This window comes from Vanellus vanellus (genome assembly GCF_965231255.1).
Source record: "Vanellus vanellus genome assembly, chromosome: 19".
NCBI lineage: Eukaryota > Metazoa > Chordata > Aves > Charadriiformes > Charadriidae > Vanellus > Vanellus vanellus.
Window position 1 is genome coordinate 3,912,578 of NC_138924.1, and position 21,720 is coordinate 3,934,297.

Here is a 21,720-nt window from a genome sequence, read left to right on the forward strand (position 1 = left end):
GCTAATAAGGACGAGGAGCTGGAGGCTCTCTTCCTGGCACGATTTCCCCGGCACGCGTACATCGGCTGTTGGACTGCGAGGGTTCAGCCCCATTTTACCCACCACAACCTGGGCCATACGCACGCGTGAAGGTGGGGGAAGATCTCTAGAGGAGGAGCGATACCCTTGGGGCTGCAGAACACCACTCAAGCAGCTGGCACAGGGTAAAGAAACACAGAATAATAAAAAACCACACATGTGTATCACATTTCATCTACGGTCTCCATCAGGTGATGGGAGATGCTGCCTACACACACTCATATATACTATAAATATTAGAACGCGTAACATGCTGCAAAAAACAAGACAGAGACCTCTGTTCCATCCTTAATCCCACAACAGCAGTGGAAATGCTCTGAATAGTGGGTAAACCAGAGAGTGGTGCTGGGAGAACAATTTGCACATTTTTGTTACAGGAAACATTTGCCTTTTTGAACTAAAGTTCACCTCGCCCCGTGCTTTGGCAGAGGAGCCAGTCCTACGTAATCACCAGCAGGCACGGCGTGGGCCACATTTGAGGAACGGCCACACGGGTCAGACAGGGACAAAAAGCCCAGACTGCGGCATCGCATCGCAACGATCCACTTTATTCCGCTGCCCTGCCTTTAAGTCCGACAGCAGCGGATTTGCGCCCCGACAGGCTGTGGCCTGCTTTAATCTAGCAAACGAAATCGGGAAAAAAACATTACTCCGGAGTAAGCATGTCCACAGAGCTACTCGGCCACAGCATTTTAAACCATAAAATATGAATTTTACACCGTAATGCATGAATTCCGCTTCCTCGGGCAGGCAAGCCTTTACGTATTGATGTACTTCCTATGCAGATATATTTACTCGCAGGGGTAAACGCCTTTGAAAGCAAATCAACAAAAAGGCTGTCTCAAATTGGGACAAGAAGGCTGTGAAATCTACACCTCCAATTATAACTCTCATTAAAAAAGTATCTTAATTGCTGCATTTACTACAATTTTCCTTGAGTTGCCCCTAATCAAATGCTGATCTGCCTTCCCTGACACTCTGCACCAGTGATAATTAACACTGTTCTGCTAACTACTTGCTAAAGGAAGGTCATTAGCATTCTTGCTATTTAAGTAGCTCATTAGATCTAGTTTATCAACCTACTCACATAAGAAAGTTGGGGAAGGGAGAAAAGTGATGGGTGACAAGTGATAGGCTTATTCTTAAAATTTTTGTAGGCAATAGGAGCTGCATAAAGCCCCTTCAAAACAAAGCAGAACAGCTCAGATTTGCTTACAATTAATTACAAGGCTATAGAATTGTTTTGGTAGGAAGACACCTTTAAGATCATTGAGTCCAACCGTTAACCCGGCACTGCCAAGGTACCGCTAAACCATGTCCCTCAGCACCACATCTCCACATCTTTTAAACACCCCTTTTCCTAAAGAAGACCGTTGGAGGAGAAGACGCCCGTGCAGACATCTGATCTCTGCCGCCAGGCGAAGCAGCACGGCCGGGCACTGCCAACCGGCACCGCCTCCAGCGCCGGCGTCTGCCAAGAGAAGGCCACCAGAGACCCAGCAATGCAGGGAGCGCTGCCGTTCGCAGAACTAGGGGTGGACAGAACAGAGAGCTTTTGCAGGACCCGCAGCACACAGAGGAGGGATTGGGGTCCCCCCCTGTCACAGAGCCTGGCTGCCAGACCATGGCACGCTGTCCTGACGCTGCTTGGCCAGAGAGGCTGGAATCAGAGAATCATAGAATCGTTGAGGTTGGAAGAGACCTTTAAGATCACTGAGTCCAACCACTAACCATGGAGGTTGTGTCCCTCAGGTAAGTTGAAGACACGGCAGCCCAGGAGGTCAGGACGGGTGGGTACCACCACCAGCGGAGTACAGGGAATAGCTTTTATTTAGCCCATCAGCGAGAGCTGGTGGAGGAGAGCTGATGTCTGGCACTTTAAAACACCATCTCACACGCTGACGTTGCCAGGTGACAAGCAGATACCGACAGGTTTCAATCCCTAGACCTGAGGGATGGTGGCACAGGGGAGTGAGAAAGAATTTAACAAAGCAGGAAGCTAAGAGGAGAGCCAACAGCCCCAGGACAGCGTGTGCCCGCAGCCGCAATTCCCCCGGCACACGTGGAGAGCGCAAAGCCATGGGCGCCGGTGTCCCGTCGCAGCCAGGGCCAGAAGCACGGCAAGGGCGGGAGAGGAAAGCACTGCTGCGCCCAGATAGGAAGCAAAGGACAGAGCTGGGGGACGGAAAGAGAAAGTACCAAGGCACAGCCTCGAAAGAAAAAACTGACTGCCCGTACTTCAGCGAGTACGTCAGCGAGTAGAGGAAGATGGTGTTTGTGTGAAGGAATAATGCAAACCCTGAGTAGGGAAGACAGGGTCACGCATGCATGTGCACAGATGAACATACAAGCGCAGACTCACCGGCACTCCTTACAGTTACTTAAGTTTATATAAAAAGATATAACCAGAATTAATAATAGAAAGAGCTGGAGCTACGATGCAGCCTGAGAAGAGTTAACTTTATTTCACGTTCTGCTGCTGGCTACCTCCACCCAGCTCTTCTGAGTCTGAAATGCTGTCAAGGTATTTGGGCACGGGAAGAGCAGTTAGAAGACCTTTATTTGATACTCAACATGAGTGGTGGGATTTGGGGTATTTCTCTTAACTGTTCCGTGCTTCAGCGACCATGTCTGCATAGTAGGACCTTTTCAAAGACAGAAAAGTATTGGAGATACTTTGGAGTATCTCCAATTGGAGTATTGGAGTGTAATGCACTGAATGAGTGAAATGTCTCACTGACTACCTCAAGAATAAAGCATAGCATTATACTCCCAAGTTGTTAAACAGGAATTATTTAAACTCTGCAGGTGATCACAAAGATCCTGAAAAAGTTACAGTTATCTTGGAATAAAAACTGTCTCACCTAATGAAATACTGCAGCAATGCCTATTCTTATTTGTGAATGAATAGGCAGCGCTGATTTATAGTAATTGATCTCAGTGCTTGGCAGGTAGTAAAACCTTACGCAAATTACAGCTGCCACCCTAAACCTGCATTTGCATAACTTCTTTGTAAGTCAACCTTAAGCCTTTTTACCGTAATAATAAAAGTTGTCAATATTTAAAAAGACATGAAAAATAACCATACATACATGCTTCCTTCCACTTAGCTTTTCAACACTGACATATAATTGGTGCTTCGGGTGACTGTAAGGAACGGCACCGCAAGGTTTGGAACTGGGGGAGATTACAGAAAAATCAGAGTCTGACCTTCAACTCTTACGGCACACCACAGAGCAAGGCAGCGATGGCACGCGTGAGGCTGCAGCTGTTAAGTACTTTCTATGTTCCACATGAGGACTATAAGATCAATACAACATTTATTGGGATCCATCGAACAGGGACAACTGCCCGCGACGGCTTAGTCCTACAAGGAGATGGGTATCTGGTCCTTTATTAAGAGCACTGCCAGAGGGAATCTCACTACGAACTCACCCAAACTATGTAAGATTCCAGCCATATTAGATCAAAACATTGCTCCCTGCTTTAGCGAGGGAGCTTTAGGCAGATTTTGTAAGCGGTCAGAAGAAAAGGCAGATCTTCAGGATCTCAGATGAGCACTGAGTGCTCAGGAGGCCGCGTTTCACCAATTCCGAGCACGCCTGGCACTGCAGTGCCATTGATTTGTCCTGCCTCTCTCTTTCAAGACCTACACCCTGCCCTTGGTCTGCTTCAAGGCACCTCTGGAGTAGCAGCAGGGTGAGCTGATGTCTTCAGGCTGGGGATTCCCAGAAGGACTATGGGAATCGGGTTCCCAAATTTCCCTTAAAGCCCACAGGAGTAGGTTGCTTAGCTCCCAGACTGCCTTGAAAATCCTAGCCGTAATCCCAGCCGCTTCTGCAACCTGCCCAAGCGAGATTTCAGTCCTGCACGAAAGTCTCCATCCTACACCGCAGCTGGACAATTCCAATAACAAACACCTTCAACAATCAAGTTGATCACCTCTCTTAGCTCTGGTGGAGAAATTGGCTGTTTATCTTTTCGCTCTAAATAGTATTTGTTGTTCTGCGAAAGCTGCAGTTGACCTTTCATCCATCGCAGCACAGGGAGCGTGAGTCAGCCAGAGGCTACAGAAATAGGTGCTGGTACCTCCCGTGACACGAGTGCTTCACGCCTGCTCTCCTGCCACAGCGCCTTGTACTCGAGTAGTCTCCTCCCAAATGAGGACTGCCCAACAAGTACAGCATGAGAAGAGAGTAATTCAAAATCATAATTAATATTTTCCCAGTCTAAAGAAAGCCTAAGGCAGCTATTAAATTGGGGTTAAGCATATTTCAGGCAAGCGTCCTTAAGTAACTCACAACTTGCTTGATCTCTGAATACCAGAAGGGCAAAGCGCATTATTTTCTACAACCAAAGTTCTTTTTTAAAAAATCTGTGACACTAAAGAGCCCTGGGCAACCTTCAAGATTAATTGCAATCATTCCGGGTCCTCGCCGTTCCTCCCGGACATCCCTCTTACGTAAGAAAAAGCACGAACGTGCAGCAGAGTCACCTGAGACAGCCTCGCCGGCATCTCAGACCCTGCGGAGGCCGTCTCAGCGCCGGCATTCAGAGCAGGCTGGCCTGCTGATTTCATTCTCCTTCTCCACATTCCCCATGTCGCCTGCCCTGCACAAAGCAGTCTCTTCCACTCATTCCTTTGTTCTTGCCAAATAATTTCTAAAATAAGATAATTTCTCCCTGGGTGCCCAGAACAGAGTAAGCCAAATTGTACATATTTATCCTCTTGAGATATTTCTCATTTCTTTGGTCCGTTCAGCCTTATCTGTATCTGTCTCTTCATGTATATATCTGTATCTGTCTCTTCACGTATACTTCAGAAGGCTACAGAGTGAATATATCATTTTGGGGAGCTTGCATTCAAGAGTAAATATTTATGTATATATAAATATATGTACACAAAATTAAATATATATAAATAAATACATATAGATACACACACCAGTGTCTATGGGATGAATAGATGAGAAATTACATTTTAAAAAAAGAAAAAGCCCACAGCACCCAGCAGCTGTGTCACACACAGAGCGGTACTAAGCTGGAAGAGCACATCAAAGTTCCATCTCTCAGGTGATGGGACTAGTGAAGATCCCAGCCACATCACTGGAAAATTGTAGCACCTTCAACATAACACCAGCGGTGTCACTTAGGGCTTTACACGGAAGCTACTATATTTCACAAATGGTGATCCGTGTTCTCTGAAACGCAGTGCATCAAACTCCACGGAAGGGTGCAAGGGAAAGAAATTACCCCAGTACATCTAGACTTCTTTTCCTCATTACATTTCTCAGGCCTTATATTTTCATCCGTGAATGTTCCCTGATTGCCAGCTTTTGGAGCAGGGTCTTGTTCAGCTCTGCACTAAGACAATGGTGGCATAATAAGGGAGATCTCCAGTCAGACCAAGGCCAAAAACTGCAGCAGTAATAGAAAGGAATACTGCTAATAAAACAACAAAACATACACACCAGAAAGGAATCATAGAATGGTTTAAATTGGAAGGGACCTTGAAGATAATCTAGTCCCAACCCCCTGCCCTGGGCAGGGACACCTCCCCCCAGCCCAGGTTGCTCCAAGCCCCGTCCAACCTGGCCTTGAACACCTCCAGGGAAGGTGCAGTCACAGCTTCTCGGGGCAACCTGGGCCAGGGGCTCATCAACCTCACAGGGAAATTTTCTCCCTAATATCTATTCTAAATCTCCCTTCTTCCAGTTTGAAGCCATTCCCCCTCATCCTATCACTACATGCTCTTGTATAAAGTCCCTCCCCAGCTCTCCTGTAGGGCCCCTTTAGGGACTGGAAGGGGTTCTAAGGTCTCCCCGGAGCCTTCTCTTCTCCAGGCTGAACACTCCCAACTCTCTCAGCCTGTCCTCACAGCAGAGCTGTTCCATCCCTCAGATCATCTTTGTGGCCCTCCTCTGGACCCACTCCAACACGTTCATGTCTTTCCTATTGTTGGGGGCTCCCGAGCTGGACGCAGTACTCCAGGTGGGGTCTCACCAGAGAATCATAGAATGGTTTAGATTGGAAAGGACCTTGAAGATCATCAAGTTACAACCCCCCTGCCATAGAATACTAATAAAAAAACCAAAATATACACACCCATCATGCCACACCATCATTTGTTATCATAGAAAGCAGGTTCAAAAGATGAGCAGGGCAGAACAGCTGCCTGTTGCTACCCATAAACAGGTATTTGGCTTACGAGACCAGATCAACAGTGAAAGACACACACACGAGACTGTTCCAATCTAATTTCTAATGAACCTACGTCCACATCACAGAAGCAACCACTCTCCCTTTACAGAGCTCTCCATAAGCTTCACAAACACCCTAGGCTAAAAAAGATATAGAAGCTCTCTTCTCTACCCAAGTGGTCCTTCCAGGTTGGGACTGCAGCCCACGGGTAACACGAGCATGTGAAAAAGCTGCATTGCACTGCACCACTTCCCATTCCGCTGATAAATACGGCTGCCTTCCCTACATGGCTTAACTTGGCATTTTAGATAAGCGGTTAGTAAACAAAAACAAACACAGGCACAAACCCCTGCCAAAACCTGCTGTGAGCACTTACAAATCCAATCAGATAAGGACTGCCAGCATCTCCCAGGAGGTGTGAAGTGAAACTCTGCAAGGCCACGGCGGTTGCACGGCGTGTTGGAATGACCACATACTGCAAAGAAGAAGGGGAAAGAAAAAAAAATATACATAAGGAGACTGAACTAAAGAACCCATCCAGCCGTCTTGCATCGCTCAGTTTATGCCCAGGTCAGGACGAAGTAAAGAAGGTGCCCCAGCCATCGGTGGCAGACACAGCCATTGTTCAGCCCATGGGTGGCTCCAGCAACTGGGGAGCTCTGGTGCCCTTCCTGGCTTTCCAGTGCTCCCGATGGCAGGTGTGGAGGGAGGTGCTCCTCTCATAAGCACTGAATACATGAGTTTGACTAAAAACTTCATCCCCGAGACACTGCTCTTGCTCCTCAGCCTGTATTTTGCTTGGCTGAAGGGGAGAGCAAAGTTGGAGGTTGCCTGCAGCACACAGCTCGCTCAGCGCCGCCAGCCTTCAAACAAGGGCTTTGCTGTCACCTGGGATACCGTGGGTTTTCCACAATAAACATATCATTTTGTTTCCTAAGCCATAAATAATTCATATTAGTACGAAAGGTCACACATCCTCCCCTCCCACTCCATCTCTAGCCACTTTTCTTTTTTCTCAAAAATTTGCCGTTCCACTTGTGAAACGTAACAAAGACACATTAGGAAAATTTTCCATAGCCAAGATATTGTAGTTTGGGCTCCACTCCTCTCATCGGACACTACACCCTCAGCCAGGTCATGCAGAATCAGTTTGTCTACACAGAATCAGTAGAAAACACAAATTATTTTCCCGTTAAGGGACCAGAGCTCACAGAAAACATGGAAGGGGATGAAAGATTAAAAAAGAAAAAAAAAACAACAAATCCCCGTCCTGTGGAATGACCTAAATTTTATGACACACATTTAGGAGCAGAAAAAAAGTAATTGTTTCCTGCATAAAACTTGTGAAAGAAGCTGGCGAAGAACATCTGCTTCAAGTACACATAGCCCAGTTTAGCAATTGACCCTGTCTTGATTTAAAGGCTGTAAGTAATGAAGAATTCAATAGATCTCTAAATCCAAGTGAGCTTTGGTTCCACTTCTAAGCACTGAATCCCATTCTGCCTTTTTCTGTTTCTCTGACGAGCTATCTGCCCTGCCAGAAATGATTCCCTCCTTCAGCTGTTTGTAGACCGCGATCCCGTTTACTTCTCTCCTTTCTCGCTGATGGCCTTCCATAGCAGGGATGCCTTCCCAGGCATCAATTCATTCTTGCGATCCTTTCCTGAAGCCATTTATTAATTAAATGTGACATTTCCGGACTGGCATATCCCCAGCTAGAGACACACAGAGATGAATTTACCTCAACTGACTGAGAACTCATTGCTCAACAGCGCCGTATCTCAGGGCACGGGAGCAGAAGCACTGCTTCAGGGCTTTGACTCTGCTTCTTATGGCAGGGGAGCTGCCCGGTCCGCAGCAGGAAGAGTTAGCCATTAAAAAAGGAAAGAAAAAGCACTAAGATCATAGAATCACAGAATCATAGAAAGGTTTAGGTTGGAAGGGACCTTGAAGATCACCGAGTTCCAACCCCCCTGCCATAGACAGGGACACCTCCCTCTAGACCAGGTTGCCCAAGGCCACGTCCAGCCTGGCCTTGAACACCTCCAGGGATGGGGCCTCAACAACCTCTCTGGGCAACCTGTGCCAGTGCCTCACCACCCTCACAGTGAAAAACTTCTTCCTAATGTTTAATCTAAACCTGCCCTCTTCCAGTTTAAAGCCATTCCCCCTCGTCCTATCACTACATGCCCGAGTAAGAAGTCCTTCCCCAGCTCTCCTGTAGGCCCCCTTTAGGCACTGGAAGGCCGCAGTAAGATCTCCCCAGAGCCTTCTCTTCTCCAGGCTGAACACCCCCAACTCTCTCAGCCTGTCCTCCCAGCAGAGGTGCTCCAGCCCTCGGATCATCCTCATGGCTCTCCTCTGGACGCACTCCTGCAGGTCCATGTCCTTCTTATGCTGGTACTCCAGGTGGGGTCTCACAAGAGTGGAGTAGAGGAGCAGAATCACCTCCTTTGACCTGCTGGCCACACTTCTTCTGATGCAGCCCAGGATACGGTTGGCCTTCTGGGCTACGATCGCACACTGCTGGCTCCTGTTGAGCTTCTCGTCAATCAGCACCCCCAGGTCCTTCTCCTCAGGGCTGCTCTCCAGTCATTCCCTGCCGAGCCTGTATTTGTGCTTGAGGATTGCCCCGACCCAGATGTAGGACCTTACACTTGGCCTTGTTGAACTGCATGAGGTTGGCTTGGACCCACCTTTGCAGCCTGTCCAGGTTTCTTTGGATGGCATCCCTCCCCTCCAGTGTCTACCTCGCCAAACAGCTGATCCACACTAGAAGAGAGCTGATGCCTATTTAGAATGACCGTGGCACTCCAAGCAGAGACAATTAGGAACAATGGGTAAAAATAGATTAAATGCTTTTCCTTAGGGTTTTAACATGTGCTTTGAGAATGACCTGCCAGTTCTTTCATTACTGGTTTGACAAAGCCGCAAATGCACACTGCTAATGCACTTTGATGCCACATATTAATCGGGTACCCTGTTAAACTCCTGTTGTGCAACAGAAGAGCAAAAGTTGATCAGATCCACAGCAGCCACCTGGCAGACACTGTCCTTTTGCATCCAGGACTCAAAACAAGACTTGAAGGCTCACAGAAATCCCGAGAGGGAAATAAGGTCTCGACTTTATTAGAGAGACGGAAAGGTACTGAAGGTCATGCTGCGAACAGTAGGAGAGCCACAGAATTCATTACCATTCCCCAAAGGTGCGGGGTAATGGGGGCAACCTGGATACATTAGACAGAAGAAAAGAAAAGAAAAAAGTTATTGTTCTTCTTCCCACCTGGCCCCAGTTCACACAGGTGCAATGGAGAAGCATTCTGCTCGAGAAATGAGCATCTGAGATGATAAAGTGAAATTCTACCTAATTCAAGAGTCCAGAGTCATGCAGATCTGTGAAACAGGGAATTTTAAACTTACGTTAAAATATCTTTCTTTCTTTAAAGTTTATGTTAATAAATCTGGAGCAGAAAGCCTGCCTGGCTCTACCTTCTATCCATCTTCTTAGCAAAATGACAAAGGAAATGGCAAATTTATTCAAAACTTTCCATTTCCAACTTACCATTTTCAGGGAGTGGCAGTGAATTGGTGCCAGCTGGAGGAAAACGTTTGAATTATACCTCCATCATATGTGTGTGTGCGTATATATATTTATACACACAAATACACACACACACACACTATACATGATTTTGCATGTATACGTGTATTATGCATACATGCAGCTTTGCAAGTAGCAATACAATTTCCAGCAAGTTTCCAGCTTGCCTAGCTAAAGAAGTCTGGCACTATAAAGTGCCAAAACTTAGTAAATTTAGTCTGAATTTCAAGTGGACCCCACCTCCACCTCCCACCTCCCCAAACCAAAATCCCAACATGTGGCAAGCAAATGAACATGAGATTTTTCCTTCTGCTATAAAAAAATATTGGAAAGAAAAAAAGGCTTAAACCAGCATCTCCAAAACACCAAAACCCCCTCCGCCCCATCCCTGCTTAACAAGCGTTTCACTGATGGAGAGGAAGCAGTTGGTAGCACACATTATCTACTGTTCTAGGAAGACAGCAGTAAATTACAGCTCTAAATGGGCATTTTGATACTAAAATAGACCTAAATTCAAACCATACATGGCCTGGTTTGAACATCCCACAGAACCTGGAGGTGGGAGAGCCGCAGCGGCCGAGGCAGAAGCCCGTGGGATCATCCTGGCTCATGTCCGACTCCAGGTTCGGCGGCCGGCAGCACAGGGGATGGGCTGGGAGGCTGACCAAGCAGCTTTGGCAAACCTCTCCTCTTTAAATAGAGGTTCTGAAAGGCCATGGTTTACTGCTGACATCCCCTTCCTGGGGTGAAACCAGCAGGATGAGTTGGTCTGAAGTAATTTAACCAGGAAAGCCAAGGAAAGATCACCCTGTTCCCAGTAAAAGGCCATGTGCCAAAGAGGTAAGTCCTGGTGTCTACGTCTAATCTTTGATAGAAAACTCTAAAACACTTTGCTACTCTTTCTGGGTCAGACAGTAATCTTCAGTACAACACATAGTGGCCTCTTTCAGCACCAAAAGCAAAGAAAACTTTTGCTAACTCCATTCCACCCACTGACCCAGCTTGGACACGGTGGCCCTCTTGTAACTACTGTTCAGAAAAGGCAAATGCTGTGACCCAGAGAAACCAGACCTTCACTCAAGCTAGGCAGACACTGTCTAAAAAAAAAAGACTTTTAAATGAAGTAAAAGGAGGCTGACCTGGTTTCCAAATCACAGCACAACACGGAGTGGTACAGATGCATCTGCAAGCCCTGGCCCACAGAAGGGCAGAGAAGCCCCTTGGCACCTCCTGCCTGGTCAGAGCTGTGCTCAGGTGTTTGAAGGGGGCTGTGCACCTTATAGAATCATAGAATGGTTTGGGTTGGAAGGGACCTTAAAGATCACCTGGTTCCAACCCCCCTGCCCTGGGAAGGGACACCTCCCACCAGCCCAGGTTGCTCCAAGCCCCATCCAACCTGGCCTTGAACGCCTCCAGGGATGGGGCAGCCACAGCTTCTCTGGGCAACCTGCGCCAGTGAGTGAGTGCCTCACCACCCTCAGAGTGAAAGATTTCTTCCTAATATCTAATTTAAATCTCCCTTCTTCCAGTTTAAAGCCATTCCCCCTTGTCCTATCTCCTTCCTTCAAAGGCACTCCTCACCCCGCCGTAAAAGCTAAACCACAGCACGCAGGTTACTGGTGTGTGGAGGCACACTGGGAGAAGCAACAATGAGAACTTCTGAGAACGCTATTTATCTTCAGCTGTAAAAATAGGGCAGTGTTGTATCCTACATAAATAATTGTTTTTTATGTATAGGGAAGGTAATCAGAACAAAAGCAACATTCCCCCACGCCTGCAGCACAGCTGAGCACCGGTCTACGCCTGTTCCAAGCCTAAAGGAAGACTACCTACAGCAAAACATCAAGGCTAGTCTCCTCCATGGCAGCTCACGATCGTTTAGGAAGAACTAATGCTTTAAAAGAAAAAATAACTATGAAGAGCATTTTCCGCATGGGTATCAGGACTTTGCATAAACTGGAGGATGGCTTTTCTCATCAAAGACCTAAAGAGATTGTGATCACAATAGCTGAGGCCCTTTAAATTGCCTGCTGGCTCTTGGGCAGAAATGCCACCAAGCCTCTGTCAATCGTCTTTGGTTTTGAGATGTGCTATGGAGGAACAACCCCACTATTAGGACCAGATTCCACAAAGTCCCAAGCACTCAGCACGTCTCGATGTCACACGCTCGCCCGCTGCACCGAAGCTCATTCGTTATTGCTGTTACAAGGCAGTTTTAATGCTACTTTGGGCTACTGGTAATTTTGAGGCCAATTTGCAAAGATGGTTGATAAAATCTGTTTCATAATTAGCACGCTCCATAAGAACCATCCCCCCACTTCCCTAAGCACCATCGGAGCATGTGCCTGGGAGGAGATTTGGAGAGTTGCGCTCAGGAGAATAAGGTCTGGTTTGTACAAATTTGCATTTGGAACAAATATCAGCCTTGTAAAATCTCAGGCAGTGCAGTGCATTCTGCAGCTCTGACAGTTTATCAAACCCAGCGCTCAGCACCTTTTCCTGCAGACGATTTGCGGAGCTGCGCACCGACCGCTACGCTGGCAAGAGCAGTAGATGCGATGGAAGCACGCACCTATGAAGAGCCAACAATTAAATTCGAAGATAATAAGCAAACATCCTTGTTTTGCCAAGGAAATTAAACTTGTAAAACCTCTGGAGATGCTTACCGACTTGCCAGATAGGGTTCTTAAGCAGTCACAAGATGTGTAAACCTTAGGAGAGCTATGCTAAATCATTTGGGATGCAGTTTCCAAAAAGCCTCACTTCTGGCATAATGAAATCAGTGGGAGCGTTCAGCCAGTATTAAGAGCTTTTTATCCACGAAAACAGGATAATATTTACGTATATGATGAAAGTGTTGTTAAGCTTACGCTAATAATGCTTTTAAATTCCTCGTCAGCCTCAGGCAAGAACAAACACACTTCTGATTACACCAAATAAATAGTAATCAGTAGAAATTAATTTGCCAAACATTTAAAGTGCATCTCGCTAAAGCACATCCACACCTTTCTCTGGGTAGGACTTCTTCTAAAGCTGTCTGTCAAACACGGTTATAGCCCTGGCTCTCACCTGTTGTCTGACTAAACATCCCCTCAAACCCCTTGTGTGATACGAATGCACTTCAGACCATCTCTCTACAGGCTTGCATTGATCTAAGTGGATGTTTACATTTATTTGTATAGCACTTTTCCAGGTCTATTCGTGCTGATAATGCATTAAGCTGGACATTATATATGACACTCGGTTCATTTGTCTAAACACACAAGAGAACAGCTAGCTTAAGAGTCGGCATCAATTACCAAAATCCAATTTTTAACACGGTTTTAGTTTCTTCCCTGTGTTTTGTAAACGGCAACTGAGAAATTATTTCCAGTTATGTCCAACCATTTCTTGCGGAGTTCTTTTGCACTAAAGCAGCATAAATAACTGCAAATGCATCCCTGCAAACTGCAGCTGCCTATGGGATGCTGGTCACATAAGACAGATGGCAAACCCTACAAAAGGTGCAGGACACTGAAGACACATTGAAATCAATACAAAAAAAATCTCAGTAATTAAATGGGACGATGATGGCATCCTTAGTACAGCTGATATTACAAAGTAGTTGGTTGAAAAATATCTTTTGGGGTTAGCTTGAGACAACATAGGCCAAGTTTCAGCTCGCTCTCTGGCACAGGTTTTCTGGAGGACCCTGGACGTGTCCGACAGGTACCCTCCCTCCAGCCGCTCTTTGAGAGTCACTGCTGGAGGACTGCAGATGTGCTCCATGGCCAAGCCCTTACCTGTTTCAGCCAATGCTAATGAGGACATAAAAGATCTGCTATTTAAGCCCATCAGCAAATTCTGACCAGAGAGAGCTGGGAGCGCTCCGGGGAACATGCCAGCCCAAGGCAGGATGCAGCAGGGAGCGCTGGCAGGAGGCAGTACTGAGCAACTACAAATACTGTACTGTAATTTCTTCCTCAGCACAGCTGTCTGTAGCCTGCACATCTGTCTAAGTGTTGAGATATCACTTCACGAACAGCCACGGCAGCCTTGAACTCAGCACAAGCTGCAAAACCCATGTAAGTACAGAGTCACCACGCACGTACTTGGGTGTTGACTCCGTACATGCCCATGTACAGCTCTACCACACTAAACCTAAACTGGCAGGAGGAACGAACCTCGGTAATTAAAAGCTACCTAAGACTACTGAAGTACGCTGATAACCTTTGTTCCTCCATGCTTTGTTCACATCTGAGAGGAGCGGAATTAACCACCCCACCTCCCAAAGCACTCTCTGCACAAATGAGTTAAAGATTGAAAGCTCATCAGTCAATGCAGCTATGGCAACTACAGCACTACCTTCAAACATAAGCACAACCTTGAACTTAAATCATAAGCAGAACTTAAGCAGAAGCTTGAAGTTGAATCAATATATCAACACCATTAACTTCACATCTAGCAATACCGAGCCAGATTGTTTTCTCGTGGATGTTTGCATAAGCAACAAATACAAGTCAAGGGAGTTTTCTATCGATGCCAGACTGATTATATTTTTAGTTCTGTCAACAACCTGCCAAAAGACCTCGGGCAAGTCCTGGAATGGTTCTGTGCCCTAGTTTCCTTCGTTTACATACAATAAGCAACAAGTAACCTCCCTCACAATGCGATTTCAACATCCAGTATGCTTGAGAGGCTCCATACGTCTCTGATGGAAGCATCTACAAAACGCGCAAGGCTCTCTAACAAACGTCCAGACTATTTCACATGAAAATCTAGCTGCTGAGGTCAGCTTGCTGATTTGAAAGACTTAAAAAGCTCTGTGGTGGGGAAAGAATGGAAAATGAAGGACATGAGGTGAAAAGTCCCTGAGAGTTTCCTCTCGGCCGAGGTGGACATAGTCCAAAAATTCTTTATACTTTCTTTTCCTCTATCCTCTCCCAGAGGTGGTTTTCTATTGTGCATGTGTTGAATGGTAGGTTTGCTGGAGTTGAGCCAGAGAGAGAGGTAGATGGCTGCCTTTGTGGTCAGAGGAGGGAGGGAGGGAGGGAGGGAAGGATTTCCTATCGCAGAACAAAGCGGAGTTATTGATAACAAAATCCACTAACGTGCTGACTATTAGGAAATGCTGGCTGTTTTCTTTGCATATGGGGGTGCAAATAGGTAACATTTGGGGAAACAATTTCAATTCAGTAATGGTGTCCCTTCTGGAAATTTTCTCTCTCTGGTGCTTGGAACAAAGAATAAGAATCGTCGTCTTTCCTTTTTCTCTCTCTATCACACTTTCCTTTCAAGCAAGTTAAAAAAAGAAAGAAAGAAAAAAAAAAGAATAGGCTGAAGTAGAGGTTAGGCATTTGCAAAAAATGGTGAACTTCAGGTTGTTCTTGCAAGCTGACAAGCTGCTCTGGCCATCAGAAGGGAAAGACGCTGTTCCAAAGTACACTCACCATTAGTATGTCTGCTGTGATAGCCCAGTTTGAAAACAGAAGAGTTTCTCCGATAAAAATGCAAATCTGTTGTAACAAAACACAAAAAGGAGACGATTTATTCACTTGACATTCAAGGGAAAAATAACCTGTCACAAACTTTGCTTTGTTGCTTATTTGTTTCAAACCTACACAATACACTCCTTGTTACTCTTGTGGTTTATCCTGAATATTAGAAAACTATAGATTTTTATCAGAGCTCTAGAGGGTTGGCCTGCAACTTCGTTAGTGTAAACTGTTTATGATCTACAGGGCAGCTAAATAAAAGGCTGACACATTTGGTATCAGAAGAACATGAGAAGCCAGCGAGAAGAGACAGCCCTGGGATTCCACACTTGCATCATTCTGTTCCAAAAAGCCAGTTAGAAAAGGCAAGAAGGCCACAACTCCCCAAAACACAGTCGTTTTCATCCCTAGGAATTAAGTTATGTGTTAAGCTTTGTAGCAAACCAAACGAGGTTCCCCACCCACTGTGTGCAAGATCCCTTCCCTCCCCTGTTGGCATATTGCTGTCCTTTTTGAGGGGGATATAGGTCTGCGCACTATAACAACTTAAGCATTACATTGGTGATATCTACGTACAGTCAGGATAGGACCTAAGTGTGGGTTTCGCAACATCAGTGTCTTACGTTGAAATATAACTCTTGACTCCATGGAGATGGCCAACAAGATACATTAAAAGCCCCGTGTATGTAGTGGGATGATAGCTTCTTTTTGTGTTAGTGATCAGCCACCGCATATCCTCTCCACCTCTGGCACTGTCCTCGCTTACTCCCATCCCATACCACCTTCTCAGCTGGGCTGGTACAACAGAGGCAAGCAGGGATTCAGACCAGGAAACTGAGATGGAGCAAAGAATCTTCCGTTGGGGGGAAGCAGGGTAAGAGGGGCTTGCTTTGCTTATTTTTCTTATTTTTAACCCAAATCAGTTCCCTGGTGCAGTTCACTAAATGGTTCTACAAACACAGCAGTTGAAGAACTGGAAATGATCAAGAGGAGAAACCAATTTAACCTGGCCTCATCATTAAAACAAATGTTCATCAAACTGAGTCCAAGGGAGCAAGGGTGACATGGCTTCAGGAGGAACACAGCCTTCACCAAAAAGCTTTTACCCATATTTCAATCATTAGACTTTTGCTTTTATGCTGTAGCCTAACAATTTAACCAAGAAATATGTAGGTTCAACAGGATGAAAAAACAAGGATGGACAATATTCCACACACACATTTCCCTCTTCCTCTGTGTATTATGAACAACATAGACAAAGCACTCGGTAAATAACCAGACTCATAAAAACCAGCTCCCCGCAACCAAGACGACAAGCAAGATTCCTTTACCAGAGGTCCCCCAAAAGGTTGCTTTCTGCCCAGCTAACCCATTTCTTCTTGTGGCATCTAGAGAGAAAACATTACTCCTGGAACCCCTATTGGTAGTTGGAGATAACAGCTATGAAGATTTGGACTCTGGTAACTGAAGACTCCACTTTTAATTGCCTTACATTCAATTTTTGTTATGTTGACCATGCTACAATTTGTTCATGAAACAAAGCCGGCAAGAAATGCACGGCACACTTTGCTCTGAGGAAACATTCAGATGGCTGTTGTTTGGTGGTGTCCTTGGGAGCTCTGAGGGGCCGACAGTCCCAGTCACTCTCCCAGTCCCTGTTGCTTGCATAGGTGCAGTTTGGGGTGGCAGGAGGACCTCCAAGATCCGAGCTTTGGCTTGGATGTGACCACCACAATTGTCTTTCCCACACACGTGTTGAGACTGCCCAAACCCCCCAGACCATCGTGTCACCGCCAGGAACAGTTTGCTTTATTTAGCAAGTCTTACGCATTGACCTACAGAAAGCTTCCTCTATTTGTTTCTAAAATTGTCTTTGTTTCCCACACATTCTCCCTCCCTCACCCCTCTTTCTGTGACTGGATCTGCTTCCTCTGTGATGGTGTCTGAGCCAGTCATTACAGCCCAGCTGGTCCGTGAGGAAATCTCCTCTTTCCATGTTCCCACTGTCCACTGGTCTGCCTTGAACCTGGCTCTCACTGGAAATGACAACTGCCAAGCTAAGAAACATGGATCCAACGAATCAAGGTGCTGATGGGACTTGAAGCCACGTGTCATGTAGCAAGGACATACCGGAGCCCCAGGTGGGCTCTTGGGACCTGCTCTGAAAACTGTCCTACTACAGCTTCGCAGCCGCTGTTGCTGGGGTTCTGAGGCTGGAGAGATTAAATTGAGCTGGGGAAAGATGCAATCACACTTCTGAATGCAGCATCGGCATGCCCTGCCTGTTCAGGCAGTACTGCAAACAAGCAGTTGCTTGCCGTAAGGTTAAACAAAGTGCATACACGTAAAATACATATAGTTGTTACACGCAGCAAGCGAAACTTGCCCCCTTCTGCAGGAATTCAGCACAAGCCCTATAAATAAATCACTGAAATGCTACAAACTTCAGAGGGCACCAGTTTTGATTGCTGAACGTGTATTTCACTCAACGTGTTTCTGTGAAACACGTGCTTAATATGTGGGTACTGGTGAAAGGAAAAGAGGAACAAGAGGAAAATCAAGAAGTAGGACAAAAGATACTGACACTAAAAATGTCTGTCCTTCAGCTGCTAATGGGGATTTATAAAATGAGTTCATCCACTGCAAAGGGCATATGAGGATTTGTGGCATTTCTGCTGGAGAGAGAATCTAGGGATGCTTACTGCAAATAGGGCAGCCTCCAGAACAGATCAATAGCTCCTGAAACGGTCACGGTTTTGACTCCCCACACACTTTTCAAAGCCTCCTTTTACACTGAGATTTCAGGTCTAAACATATATCCTCTTCTGAATCCAGCTGTGTTGTAGAATATCTCGCTATCTCCATTTGGTGTCCAGTTGCTCATCTGTGATGAGCTGATAGAAGTTATGTCGCCCTCAAGTCTTCTGTTTATGTGATCAGTTAGCAAATTCTGATTCCCAAAAACGATAAGCAAAGCAGCTGCAGAGTGGTCGCACCAGCAGCTCTCACAGCAAGATCTAAGCAGGTTATAAACTCCTTCCATGGCTATCTGCAAAGCGCGTATCTATCTACATCTTCATTATCTGTATTTCTCTTTGAAATGCTGGGTATGACTCCCAGATGCACTCTTGAACATGAAGCAAGTCTAACTCCGTCTCAGTCTTGGGCAACACGGATGCCTCAGCAGTAGGTAAGCCACCAACACCATGTCAACTGGAAGCCCCTGGAGTTGAGCCTGAGATGCTGTAAAAGCTCTATGGCAAGGCTCTGCCCTGGGAGTTGCTGTTTCTGCAAGATCGTAAAATGTCTTCGAGGAATTGAAATAGATGCTGAAATTGAGGTACAACAGGAAACTGGAAGAGCGTAAAAAGGAAGGCAAAGCAAAGCACGTCTCTCCAGTCACCTGGAAATTTCAACTAGTCTAAAATCGGCTGTTGAAATGTCCGAGTAGTGTGATACAGTGATGCCATAGAGCCAATGGGTTTCAAGAGACAGGTTTGAAAACCAACACTTCAAAGAGTACATATTTCGGAAAGAGTGGGACCTAAACATATGCAAACTGCTGTTTTAAGGAGCTGGACTACAACACACAAATACACCTGCTGCCAGGAAAATAGAATAGGAACGGCTTGGACTATGGATCCCAGCAAGATAGTAAAAGATAGAAATACAAGTGTCTGGGCAGCTAAGTGATACAGAATGCTGTTCTATTCCACCTTTCCAGCCACTTCTACCACTGCCAATAATTTACTGGCTTAGTATGAAAAGACTGGATGAAAAAAAGAAGTCCGTCTACCTGCTCCAGGTAGGAGTGGCTGCTACAGAACTGGAATAGCTATTGCCCTGAGGGACCAAAACCACCTGCAAGACAGGACTGAGCAGAGGAGAAAAAGTACGTGTGTTCCGGGGAGGAACAGAGCAGACAGTTGGCAGCCTGTAAGGGACAAGGTGGTCGTGCCAAAGGATATGCAGGTCTTTTCCAAAAAAAACAAACCCCCAAAAGCCAAGAAATTAAAAAGCAGGGGCTCTGCCGGTTCTTGCTGGAGTGCTGAACACTGTTTATGCTGATGCCACTATCAGTTGAAATTAAAAACTCTCGACTGTTAACTAGAGCAGGGAGGAAGATGGTGCTCTGGTGGCCACCACAGCCCAGTGTGACAGAACACCATCTCATGGGGACCCATCTAAATGCTTAGAAGTGATAATTTTAAGGCTGTGAGCCAAAGAGGGGTCCAAAACCAGTAACCCTTTAATTTTAGCATGGTGTGATCAATGGCAGAAGTCTAAGGACAGTCTCAAAACAGAAGGTATGGAAATACCACCGTGTTGGGGAACAGACCAGAACATTGCTCTTGCCGTTCACAGTCGTACAGAACTCAAGGATGGTGTTTCAGGATGACAGCCAGAACACAGCTGTCGTGGAAGCTATCAGAGATGAGAAAATGCACGCATAAATTTTACTGTATTCTTTCCAGACCAAGCTATTATCATGGATTTTGAGATAAGGAAGGTAACCTAGTCCATCATGCTTGTCCACCCTATCTAAGTTTTCCTACTCCAGACCCAGAGAATGGGCTCTCCTTCATTTTGGACCAATGAGACTTTAAACCAGAGCATAATGAGAGACTGCTATACCATGCAGCCTTGCAAAACAGGTCTCCTAGTGAAATAAAAGGGAATTAAACACTCGGGAAGCCTGTGAGATTGCAATAGCATTGAATGGCATGGAAAAACAAGGGCTCGCGTTTGAAACTTGCCCTGAAAAGTCAATTCAACTAATACGTAGCACCACCATGATAACACTTTGTGTTGTGAGACATCGCTAGCTCCAACGCAGACCTGTTCTCTCAGCGGGGTTAGCACCTGTAAACATTAACAGCAACAGGGGGTGTGTCGTTGCTTTGTTTGTATTAATTTATAGCGGGTGGGTTGGCCACAGACCATCTAACTCCAGGTGATCTACAAACATTAATGATCTAAGCTACCCTGACCCTAAGTTGAGAATCCTCATTTTTGCAGAGGCAAAACAAAGTTAAATAACTTGCCCACTGTCACGGGTAGGATGTATAGAGAGAGTTCAGATTGCCGATTCCCCAATGGGCACATTACTGGACTCTTATCTGCTTTCTATGCATGAGGCTTCCAGCAGCAGAGAAAGCGTATTTAGGGCTGGGGAGAGGCAGGGTTACCTGCAGCAAATGTACGCGTCAGCCTAACAGCGTCAGCAGATAGACTTATAGTCCTCATACCCCCTCCATATGCAGATATAACTTCCTTTGCAAATCATTGACTCTTTATTAGATTTACTGCTCATGCATAATAAAATAAATTGTTTCTAAGATTGGTTAAATGATACCATCTGTATTTATATATTTACACAATGTAGAATAGTCATGCAGCTATTGAAAAAAAAAAGAAATAAAAATGAAAATGAGACTAATAACCACCTTTTGTTGCAAAATTTTTGAAAACACTATTTCCAGCTTAATAAGGGAGGGCTTTCTGCATAAAGAGACTAGATGCCACAAATGAACATGTCTGTCATCAGGTCTGAGAAAGGAGAAAATCACAGGTCTGGCTGCACAAAGAGGGGGAGGGGAGGGGCACGTGGAGGGATGTGACAAATCTCTTCTCGTGGAGACGGCTCACCACGAAAGGAGGGCCAACACTTGACCACCAATAACACCCTCTTACAGGTTGTCTGAGGGGATCGTTTTCCTGCTGAATGAAAGGGTAGCTCTAGACCGTGCCACGAACCAGGGGAGCGAATCTCCTTCTGACACTTCCTAAATAGCCAGAGTAGGCGTTCTTGGTTCTGTCTCAATGTCTTTAAATTTTCACTCTTTCTTCTTGATTCTCAATAACGATGGCAGCTATTGAAATCCTCAGAAAATAACCACGGCTAGGCTAGTGCTAGAAACACAGAGAAAGAAGGGGCCGCAGTAGATTGGTTGCTTGGTTAACTGTAAATCCATTCTCACGCTGGGCGGAGTGTGCGCTGCAGCGTGGAAGCTAAGGATGGGCTTTCAGAAATTATCCCACTACACCGACCATCTCATGCTTTCCCTTCAAAAACTTTTCCCAAGTCCCGGGCTGCCCTCTAGTACATTGAAAGAAAAACTGGGACCTGTTCAGTGTACTGGATTTCTACTCTCTACCAAAAGCAAGATTCCGGCCTGAGGCTGGATTATTATACTTAAGTTTTTTCTTTTCCCTTCAGTCTATTTGTCTGGATTTATATGATTTCCTTTTACATACTTCGATTACAAACACTCTGGGAGGGGCCATATCTTAATCCGCATTAGTGCAGCATCATGTATTGTGGGTTCCTGGGCTATGACTAGGACTTTCAGGTGCTGTGGTAAT

General features: G+C 45.7%; 1 protein-coding gene across 1 annotated transcript in view; it reads right to left on the reverse strand.

Annotated features, from left to right (window-relative positions):
* Positions 1-21,720, reverse strand: part of SPNS2 (SPNS lysolipid transporter 2, sphingosine-1-phosphate) — a gene marked incomplete at both ends in the record, with an annotated part of 140,387 nt that overhangs the window by 21,452 nt on the left and 97,215 nt on the right. Inside the window, 2 exons of the mRNA XM_082493036.1 lie at positions 6,656-6,754; positions 15,310-15,375. Of these exons, the coding sequence (XP_082349162.1) occupies positions 6,656-6,754; positions 15,310-15,375 (165 nt within the window). The remainder of the gene's footprint in view (positions 1-6,655; positions 6,755-15,309; positions 15,376-21,720) is intronic.